The sequence below is a fragment of the Myotis brandtii genome, unplaced genomic scaffold (assembly GCF_000412655.1).
Source record: "Myotis brandtii unplaced genomic scaffold, ASM41265v1 scaffold295, whole genome shotgun sequence".
Classification (NCBI taxonomy): Eukaryota; Metazoa; Chordata; class Mammalia; order Chiroptera; family Vespertilionidae; genus Myotis; species Myotis brandtii.
Window position 1 is genome coordinate 496,397 of NW_005361283.1, and position 11,529 is coordinate 507,925.

Sequence of the window (11,529 nt, forward strand, 5' to 3'; positions counted from 1 at the left end):
ACCAGGGGACCCACCCCCCCAGGCCACCCACACCTCCAGGCCCCCCACACCCCCAAGGGACCCACATCTCCAGGCCCCCCACACCTCCAGGCCAGAGCTCATGAATGGCTGCCTGTGAGCTATGTATTTATCTCCATCCCATATATTGTTTGAAAAGAATAGTTCACATTTTCGAAGCAGAAAATGCCTAGCGGTTTGAACACCTTTATGAGGACTGTAAACCTTCATTAGAGAAGAGGGGGTAGTGGGCCCTGACACTGGTTTTGCTCCTTTTTCCGACGTGAGTGCAAAAGTAGCGCCACATGATTTGTTTGAAACGGAAAGAAAGGAAGAGGTGGTCCCGGTCTCCCCAGACCCCGTCCCGGTACCTGGTTCAGGGCGTACACGTACACCTTCCCCTGCTCCTCCTTCTCAGCCCCCATGAACATGGGCGCCCCGACCAGGAGCACGTCCGTGTGGGAATCTTTGTCGATGTCCACGGTGGTCAACACGCTGCCGAAGTAGGAGCCGATCTGGGCACACACAGCACAGAGCAGCCGCTGATGAGGTGCACCAGGCACTCGGGAAGCGAGAGCCTGCCTTTCTGGCTCACACCATCTGACCGTGCGTGAGGTCAGAGGGCGCAGGGGGTGAGCCGCAGAAACGGGGCGACCCGGAGCTCCTCTGGGCTCTCAGCTCTGCCCATGCCACTGACTAGCAGGCCCCCCGGAGGGGGAGGGGGATGGGAAGGGGGAGGGGGGTGGCTGCTACAGATTCCGTAGCTTCCGAGAAAGGGCTTCCTTTGGCTTTCTCCCCAACCTCGTTCTTCTCCAGGTCGGACAAGACCAGTGACACTGCAAAGAGTGTTTTTTAAAAAGAAACGCCATGAGGTAAACAATGGAAGGCGTTCGGACAGGGGCCAGCGCACGCTGAGAGGCCGCGGTGTGCACACACGCCCTGAGTCCGCAGGAGGGGCTGGACGGGGCGGGATCCGGGGCAGCGATTTCATAGCTGAGTCTCAGACAGTGTCCCCCAGCTCAGGGCGTGGTCTAGTCCCAGCCGCTGCGGGGGGGCAGGGTGCGGGGACCCCCCCGCCCCTTGCAGCAGTATGTTTTCTCTCTTATTTGTTTATTGTTTTTTTCTTTTTTAGAGAGAGTGGAAGAGAGAGGGAGAGACAGAGAGAAACATGGATGTGAGAGAAATGCATGGATTGGTGCCTCCTGCACGCACCTGGGCCGGCTGCAGAGGAGCCTGTGCCTGAGGCTCTGCAGCCGCACCCCAGCAGGGACCCGCCAGCCATGGCCCTGGCCTGTGGCAGAGCTGGCTCCTCGCTGGCAGGTCTGCTGGCGACACCTGAGCCGCACTGTGCGCTGGGCTGCGGGGAGGCCCCTGGGGGAGCGGCGCTGAGGGCCCGGCCCTGCCCTTCCCAGGACTTTGTGTGTGTGTGTGTGTGTGTGGGGCGGGGGTACGGGGGTGCCTGTCACTCAGCACCTCCCACCACGGGGCTGCTCTCCCTGCCTGGCCTTTCCACAGCGCCTGCCCCCGTCTACATCCTCACCTGCCCAGGCGCTGTCTCTCACGAAGACCTTCCACACCAGTCCGCGCTCAAAGCCATCCTTCCACCTCCCGCACGTCCTGTCTGTGCTCTGCTGCCTTCTTCCTAAGCTGCTTGCTCTCCCTTCTGTACGTGTATTTGTACCCCCGCATCTGCATCTATCACCTATTCACCCCCGCTCCGCCTCCATCCTCACAGCCACTTTCCATGCCTCCGAGAGCCCAGCCCAGGGCGGTCTCAGCTGAGGTGGAATGAGGCTCCTGTGTTTCTGAAGCTGCGGACAGCAGGCAGTAAAGTGGAATCTGCACAGAGTGGACGGGGGACTTTACAGCCATAACTTCCCGCTCACCTGCTCTCCCCGGAGCGTCTGCAGGATCCTGACGTCCCCGCCCTCCATTCTGTAGACGATGACTTGCCCGGTGTGGTTGTAGCGGGGCTGGCCCGCGATGTACAGCACGTCTCCCCCGGGGACGGTGGCCGAGTTCACCGCGTAGCCTGGCAGAGAGAGGCCAGATGCATGCTCACCCCCCCCCAGGTCTGCACCCAGTGCACCGAGACCCATCTCAGTGGGGGCAGCATCATTTCACATTTTCACATGGACTTTACAATCAGTATGTGCATTGACACGCGGACAAGCCCGTGTGGGTAGAAGCCCTGGAGTGCTCTCTGATGCTCCAAGCACCTTTGTCCTCCAAAGGTGCTTCCCCCACCTCCATTTCCCACCGTTTAAAGGCACAAATAACATAACAACGATGATAGGAAAAGAGAAAAAAAAATTCACAAAAGAGCCTCAAATTGCAATGTGCCACTTTGTAATGCGTCAATCCTAGTTCATCTGGACATGCGTCTCTGAGCTGGAGAAAGTAATAGTTTCACGGAGTTGGAATCATAGCAAATGCAAGACTTTTCTGTGCTGTGGCCTATGTTTTAAATTGTAACTTTAAATGCTTGAAGCTGGTTTCTGTGAGTTAAAGCATAAAGACTTGCATTATTACCGCAGGATTCTTCCCCGATGGAATAGTGGGTGTTAGGTGGGTTTAATTTTTTGGTATTATACTTAAGCCTGGAAAGACGTCTTTTAAAACTTAATTTCTTTCTTCATTAACATTTTTTAATGATACATTTCAAGGAATAGATTCCTGGATCAAATTTTTAATGGTTCTTACAGTGTTTGGCAAATTATTTCCAGAAAATTTGTACTAATTAACTCCATGAACAATCAAAGGAGAGAAGTTTCATCAAACTCTCCCAAACACTATGTGTCATTGCTATTACTTCAATTGTGGGCGAACGAATAGATGCTAAACATAATCTAATCATAGTAACTTGCTGGGATTGTAATTTGCATTTGTTTGATTAAAAGTGAATGTGGACAGTTTTTCATGTTTAATTATTTTCCTCTTTATAATTGGACTTGTATGCCCTTTAGAGTTTTAAATCGGATGTTTAAGGCAGATTATTATTAATTTCCGAGCAAAGAATGAGATTTGTTCTTTGTGTCTTTAGAAAACAGAGTTAAACCAATCAGGAGAAATGACCAGTCAGACTTCAACTCTACGGAAGGAAGACATGTTCTAATGACCAGAGCTGCCCAGCACTGGGCCGGACAGCGGGTGACTTGTGAAAACTCCACAGAGCAGCACTTCATGAGAGAATTACATCGACAACGTACTTACCGAGTATTTTACTACAGGGCGATCGTTCCACTCTCTAAAGAGACGGAGATTCTTGTACTAAACCAGTGATGGCGAACCTATGACACGCGTGTCAGAGGTGACACGCAAACTCATTTTTTTTGGTTGATTTTTCTTTGTTAAATGGCATTTAAATATATAAAATAAATATCAAAAATATAAATCTTTGTTTTACTATGGTTGCAAATATCAAAAAATTTCTATATGTTACACGGCACCAGAGTTAAGTTAGGGTTTTTCAAAATGCTGACACGCCGAGCTCAAAAGGTTCGCCATCCCTGTACTAAACTATGTTTTATTCTTACAAGTCCTACAGAAACACCATTTCTCAGGCCTGTTTTCCTCGTGAACATTTTTCTCACATTCTCATTTCTTCATCTGCCTTTGAGCTTTTAAAAATTATGACACATAGTAGACGATTCTTTTGCAAACATGTCATGTGTCATATTTCTGTGTTGCTAACCAGGGGATTGCTTAAAAACAAAACTTAGGGGTCACGTTCACGCATAAATAAACCGCGAAGAAGAACATGGGAACAGGCCGTTTTGTGCCGCGCTGCTCTGCTAGGAGACGTCAGGGAGGGAGCCAGGAGGGCCTCTAGGATACACTGATTTTTTTTTTGTAATTTTCAGAGTGTGAAATGCAGACTAATAAAAGAAACTTTAAAAACTGGGCTGGCAACGATAAGGCTCAGAGCGAGCGATCACTCCGTTCATCGGCTCTGAGATGTGCACTTGGCAACCGGAACCCCCAGCTGGGCCCCCCACGGCACCGAGACCAGCGGGCAGTGGCTGTGGGTGCGCCCGGGGTGCCAATGACAAGGCAGAGGGAGGGGACAGGGGGCCAAGGGAAGCCCGACTTCATGGAAGGAACGTGATGATAAAAACGGATGTCTGGCATTGCTTTGAGAAGAAGAGCACAGACTTGAAGAGGAAGGGAAGTGGACGGCCAGGCCCTGTGTGTCGTTTATAAAGACTAAGTCCCATCCTCAGCTCTTCTAACCCCTCGGGGAACGTGCTGGCACAGGTTGGGGGAATGGCTAGCCGGCGGGATCTGTCTGGATCTCATGCATTTGCCTCTCATCCTGCCTTTGCTGGGACCCTGTTTGCCATGATCAGCAATCAGCAAGCTGGGCGGAGGAGCCGGAGGAGGCGGAGGAGGTGGGAGAGGGGTGAGGCTCTTGACTGTATTCTCACCGTCAGACCCACCTGCTAAGCTCTACTGGCCTAAGGCGGTGAGTTACTGGGTCACAGCCAGACAGGCCCTGGCCACCCCCTGAGCGACATTCAGCAGCTCCAGGGCCACGCGTTCTCCTCGCTGCTGCGCAGGATGGATGTTTATAGAGTCTTTACCTCTTGCTTCCTGAGTAAGGGTTTCCGTGGTCTAACAGCTCGCCATCCACACAGAGTCTAGCCATGCGCTCAAACTCGCCCTAATTTGTAACCCAGGCAAGGAAACGTTTTGAAAGCCACATTTCAGATTTAGAAGAACATTTCAGAGGGAAAAAAAAAAAAGCTATTTTCTCCTCTGTTCCCCTTCTGGGTGCTTCTCTATTTTGAAGGAAATCTTAAATGTATGAATTGATTGTAAAGGAGTCCCATAAAACAGTCCCATAGGACCTGAGAGTATGGGGAACCTGCAGAAGCCACCTAATCAACCTCGGCCGTCCTTCTAGGCACAGTACGTCTCATACCAGCCCTGACCGCCCGCCTCAGTATCTGTCATCTCATCCAGACACGTAGCTTCATCCCCGAGGGATGGATCCACCTTGTTTATCCGGTTTCCTGTTTGTGAGTCAGGGTTTGGCACCTCGCGGGTACTCACTGCTTCTTCGTGCCTCTGGACCAACCCAGCCGGGCACAGGGGGAGGGGCAGGTGAACACGGGAGCAGGAATCCAGAGACCTGCGTCCTAGCTCCCGGCGGCCACAGGCAGTTGTGGCCTGATTCTCCTGTTCCTCAGTTTCCTAATTTGGAAAGTCAGCTCTCTGAGACCTCCTTGAACGCTACAGCTCAGCAAGCGTTTAAGCCCAACTCCCTCCTCTTACACCCAGTCCTCCGGGAGTTAGACTTGCTTTTCTAACGGTCCTTTCTTCACCTTCTTGGGGGGAGGGGCAGGTAGCAGGGGGTTGTTTCCAGATCTGGATCCTCTGGATCATCTCCTAGCGACTTCTCTTAGTTTGGCATTTTCTTTTCTAATGCGTGAGGTTTAGAGCAATGCATGACTGTTTTTCTCCTCATTTTGAGAGAGCAGAAATAGACTAGACCAGGGGTCCTCAAACTTTTTAAACAGGGGGCCAGTTCACTGTCCCTCAGACCGTTGGAGGGCCGGACTATAGTTTAAAAAAAAACTATGAACAAATTCCTATGCACACTGCACATATCTTATTTTGAAGTAAAAAAACAAAACGGGAACAAATACAATATTTGTATTTGCATGTGGCCCGCGGGCCGTAGTTTGAGAACCCCTGGACTAGACCTTTATTCGTGCATTTCAACCGTCTCAAGGGGTTTGAACACTCACATTTTACCTGCTGCTTACGGTGGACAAACAGGGGCCACATGCTGGCCTGCCTAACTCAGGGGAGGCCTGCATGGCGGCCTTGCAAACTCAGAGACCTGAAGTGACCACAGAGGAGGGTCTGAAATTAAACTTTTTAAATGAAAAAGCAGTCTATGGTGGGTAGTCATGTCCTAGGCCAGTATCTTCCCTGACAAAGATCAACTTTGATCTTAACTGAGCCTATTGTCTTTCTGCATCTATGATAACATGCCTTTGGAATGTCAGGGTAACTTCCCTTTTCCCGGACCCCCCAGGGTACAACCAATGTGTCAGGGCACAGGGCCGAGACCACAGACTCCCTCACTGTTATTGTGATCCTGTTCCTTGTTGACTGTGAACTATCCTGTACCCACCAAGTAAAGGAAGTGTGTGTCTATCATTTTACTTTTTATCCAGTCTCAGAGGTCCCTCCCAACCCCTTTGCTTTCTCCCACCGCCCTAATCTATCACCAACGGTTTCATGTAACCCACCTCCGTCTACTCCTTGGATGGTAATGTATAAAAATAGGTGAAAAAAATCACCATTCTCCGGAGCATTATCTCAATATGTTGAGATTCTGCTTCCCGGCAATTGTCGACAGTTTGGCTCAAATAAACTCACAAGAATTCTTTACAGGCTTGACTGTTTCTTACGTGAACATTGCCATTATATATTTTTATTTATCTAAAAGCCTCAGCCTTTTTTCTTTTCAAGTTTCCTCGCCTCTACAGCTTTCCTATGTGTCTGAAAGGAGATGCTTGGACCTACCAGTGAATACCCTGTGTGAACATTACCATTATATATTTTCATTTATCTAAAAGCCTCAAGCCTTTTTTCTTTTTAAGTTTCCTTGCCTCTACAGCTTTCCTATATGCCTGAAAGGAGATGCTTGGACCTACCAGTGAATACCCTGCCACCCTCTTCTGCAAACAGGAGGGAACGAGGACAGGCACAGACCCGCCTGCAGGACAGAAGGATCGGAGAGGAATGCTAACTGCTAACCCATGAGCCCCGTGAGGCATCTGTGTTCTTCACCCAGCAGCCCAGCCCTAGGAACCACGCCTCGGGCGAGAGATGACTTCCAAAATATTTGTTGAGTGCATAGGAGCTGGGAAACCATGCCTTGGAGGCCTTTCTCATCCTAGGCCCTTCCAACTGTTGACTGAGATCAGTTAGATGATAGAAGAGTTCCCAGGTGTCCCCTGGACAGCCCTGCCTGGTACCGATCAGAGTAAGGTCATACCAGACCACACTCCTCTCATTCCAGACAAGCCTTCGGAAAACATGCAGATGCTGTATCACTGGGTTTAAGTTCCATATTCCTCTTATGGAACAGAGCTGTTAAAGAAGAAGCTGTCTGACAAGACAAATGAAACGTTTCTTTTCCAAAATTAGGACCCATAAAAAAAACTAATGATAGAGGATATTTAAGAGACTATGCGCTGTCTGAGAAGACAAACGAAACGTTTCTTTTCCAAAATTAGGACCCATTAAAAAAAAAAAACTAATGATAGAGGATATTTAAGAGACTATGAATAGTCAACAACAATAAACACTTAAAAATTGGCTAGCCCAGTCCGTGGGGCTCAGTGGTTGAGTATTGACCCATGAACCAAGAGGCCACTGGTTTGATCCCCAAAGAGGGCACGTGCCAGGTTGCGGGCTGGGTCCCCAGTAGGGGTCGTGCAGGAGGCAGCTGATCGATGATTCTCTCTCATCAATGTTTCTCTCCTCTCTCTCTCTCTCCCTCTCTCTCACTCCCTCTCCCTCTCCCTCTCCCTTCCTCTCTCTCTCTTTAAAAAGCTATAAGAACATTAAAAAAAATTGGCTAAAAGAGTAAATGGTGAGTGGTTTTCTCACAATGAAATAAAACAGGATCTGATCTCCGGGATGTCAGCGGGGTCAAGGTTTCTTTTTCTTGCCTCACTTCCGCTCCACCAGGTCCCAAGGCCCCCCTTGAGGTTAAAGAGAGTACCAGACCCGGAGACCTCGGAAGATGCGCATCCGCCTAAACCAGCCCCTGCACCGCCAGCCTCCTAGGAAGCACGCCTTCCGCGGTCTGTGTTCTGCCAAAGGCGCTTGGGGCCGGGAACTCCCACAGGTCCGTAAAACAGCGACCCTTGGAAGTGACCTCTGCATAGTTGTCAGTGAGCCAACAGAAACATCAGCAAACGATGCTAAAGATGAAACATACAAACACGACTGCAAGCCATCACATTCTACTCATGACACCCCAACTTACCTAAGTAGGAGGCCAGGGGCTCATTCTTTTTGGAAGACTTCACATTGAAGGTGGTGTTTTGGGGGATGATGATCTGATTCCCCTTCTGCATGACGACCGTCCCGTTCCAGTCGTACGCGCCGACGGCCCCGAGCATGACCCAGTCCTGACATCCGGAAGAGAAAACGATGGTTAATAAGAGCAGACGCGCAGGTCAACAGTGCGATGGGCGCCTTCCACGGGCTTCCCACACATCAGCCCCTGTAACCCTCACAATGACCGTGCGGCCGGCCGCCAGGAGCACCTTCTCCATCCTCGGGTCAGTGACGGGCCCGGTTGGTTCTGTGGCACAACTGCACATCGAGTGTCAGCCGGCCTTTCCAGGGACCATGCTGCCTTTCCCTCCATCAACTACAAATGATGTAATTTCTAAAGCTTTGTTCTAGGTGCCAAGAACCCTAGGTCTTGAACGTGGAATTCTAGCAGAACCCTTGAGTATCTTAACACTGAGAAAAAGATCCACCCCATAGCATCAGCAAATGTGTTAAATCAAGCATTTCACACAGATGCATGACTACGTAAGGGGGACCTGGCACAACGGATTCACAGCGATTAATGCCGCGCAGTGAGCTGTTTGAAATCAAGCATTTCACACAGCCGGATGCATGACTACGTAAGGGGGACCTGGCATAACGGATTCACAGCGATTAATGCCGCGCAGTGAGCTGTGCGAGAGAACACGCTTTTCCAGGAGGAGCTAGGAATGCCAGTCTCCTGTTGATTAGAAACGTCACCAGGGTGTGGCGAACCGCTCAGCCACCAACCACATGTTGTACTTGTCGTGCTGATGCCCGGGTGTTGGTTTGGGGAGGAAACCTCAAAAAAAATTCACATTCTTGAAATAGATCCTTGAACTAGCTTTTATTTTCTTGGAAGAAGAAAGCTATGAACAGGGGAGACATACCTGGGAGTAGTGCGCGCTGAAGCCGGTCTGCGACATTTCCATCTCAAAGGAGGCCGCGGCCTGGTCGGAGGTGGCTGGAGGGAGAGAGACGCCCTTAGCACCTCGGAGCTGCAGGGAGCCCCGTCTCGGTCTTTCCCAACAGAACTTCAACCTTCAAGGCACTTTCAGCCCCATTTCTCCATCTGGAATCCCCAGGCGACAGAGCGCGTGTCTCCCATCCTCGCACGTGGTTTCCACCCTTGCGGGGTGTGGTGGCATCTCCACTCATGTCGTGTCCTCACGCACCAGCTGCGGACAGGCCTCATGGTGCTTTATGTCCACAGGCTAGAGCCCAGAGCCCTGCAGTGGGAAGCTCTGTCCGGGCCTCTTGTTCGGGGATTTCTGCTGAGATATCGGACCAAACTCACCGGCTGCCTAACAGGGCTGAGGAAATGGCACTCACATCCTCACCCATATGTCCGGCTGGAGATCCTCTCAGAATTCCGTTGTTTGATAAAGTGGTAGGGATTCTAGGTTTGTATTTGTTCTAATTTCCAGCTGTGAGTATCACTCACAGACCAGGAGGGGACTTTTTGACAGGGCTCTGGGCCACGTGCCATTCAATCTCTCTCACACCAACACACACACACACACACACACACACACACGATCCTGTGCCCACGCTGAAGCTCTTCACTACAGCGCCGAGGTAGTCCCGAGCGCCCCATGGGAATGTGCGACCCTCAAAACACCCACCAGCCCGAAGCCACAGCCACGAGGGGACTGAGGGAATGTTGACTTACTGGCTTTCTGTGGGAGTTACTGATTTATCGGGCCTTGCGGAGACGTTAAAAATAGAGCATATTTTAAGAATGTCAGTCTGCCCTTTCATAGAGCCATGAGAATAATCACATTTGTGGAATCAAACTCATTTCCTCGTTACTTCCTGGCATAAATCTGTTAACAAGTACACCCGCAATTGCCTTTTTATAGGACTGGATTCAATGGGAAAATCGACCAAGAACTCCAAGAGATCATTTTAATCTCACACATCACCCTCTCACTTCAATGACCGAGATGCACTGTAACTTAATGGATCGCAACCTTCACTTAAGCCCCCGATACTTGGAGGTGCTTTCTCCTGTATCTGCCAGGCCAGTGACAGGAACAGAGCAAAGACCTGCCTGCTCCCAGCCCTTTCCCTGCTGCTGCTCTGCTTGGATCTGAGGACAGACGGCTGGATGGGCATCGTGGGAGCGGCCGCGGTACCTCCCCGAACTTCCCGCTGTCAGCGCCTCCCTGGCTGCCAGGTGCCCAGGTAGCCGCTCTAACCACTGCGCAGCCTCTGGTTGGGGAAGTCTGCGTTTCTCCCAAGGTCTGTTGGGAAAGGGAGACCTGAGACCACGTTCTGATGTTATTGGGCGAGTTGCTGGCACCCGCCCCCCACCAGGTGGCGCTGCCCGGGGCCGGCAGGGACTTCAGAATGGCTGTTTACTATCAGAAGGTAGATGTTTAGAGAGAATGCAGACTCCCCAAGTGAGCAAGGACATGATGCCCTTTCTGGTCTCACGATGAAAGAGAATCAGCAACAGGCTGCCCCAAACCCTCTCTGGCTGGCCTACACGGGAAGGCATTTTTGATCTGAGGAGTCCCTCGTAAAGTAATTTCTCTCTCTCTCTCTTTTTTTTTTATTCAATATATTTTATTGACTTTTTACAGAGAGGAAGGGTGAGGGATAGAAAGTTAGAAACATCAACGAGAGAGAAACATCAATCAGCTGCCTCCTGCACACTCCCCACTGGGGATGTGCCCGCAACCAAGGTACATGCCCCCGACCGGAATCAAACCTGGGACCCTTCAGTCCGCAGGCTGATGCCCTATCCACTGAGCCAAACAGGCCAGGGCATTTCTCTCTTAATATAGAGGCCTCTCGGGGTGTGTGAGCACCTTGGAGGCATGGTGTCCCCCGGTCAGAAACCACCTGAAATGTCACTTCAGGAAAGTGGACCCTCCTCCCGGTCCCTGACACAGGCTCCATTTCTGTGAGTCTTCGATGACGGTTACGGACTTAAGGTGACAAACGGGACTGCACGGTGCTCAGCTGTCTCACGTGGCTCAGCCACGTGTCTTCTAAATGGCCTTTACGGTTTGCTTCTATCACATCTTGGCGCATGTCAGTGAACAGTGAAAAGCGCACAAGGACTTGGGAAACCTCATTCGTTTCCGGGAGGAGCGCCAGCGCATGGCCTGGCCCGTGCGGAGGGGACAGTGGTGGCTGCGGCGAGCGCTGAGCCCCGAGAGGTGACTTGTCCACAGGACGGGGGGCCGCCACGTGCTGCGGAAGCCGCTGTGACTGTGGCTGAAAAGTGGTTCCAGTGTTCGATTTCCTCAAGGCACAAGGAGCGGGGTGACAGGGGACAGAGAAGTCCAGTCTCGATGGCCGGTCTGTGGAGCGCCATCGTCTCCACAGCGAACCTGCCACAGACTGGCTGTGATGCAGGCGTGAAATCAACAGGTGACTCATCACCTGCATTTATTTATTTATTTTTGGAGGTTCTAGCAGGGGAGCGCAGCTACTCGTATACCCTTGACCGAA

At 51.0% G+C, this 11,529-nt stretch overlaps 1 protein-coding gene across 1 annotated transcript in view; it reads right to left on the minus strand.

The window, feature by feature from the left end:
• Positions 1-11,529, minus strand: part of ITGA1 (integrin, alpha 1) — a 63,442-nt gene that overhangs the window by 33,615 nt on the left and 18,298 nt on the right. The window contains exons 6-7 of the mRNA XM_014542274.1: positions 1,884-2,029; positions 246-512 (exon numbers count right to left, since the gene is read on the minus strand). Of these exons, the coding sequence (XP_014397760.1) occupies positions 246-512; positions 1,884-2,029 (413 nt within the window). The remainder of the gene's footprint in view (positions 1-245; positions 513-1,883; positions 2,030-11,529) is intronic.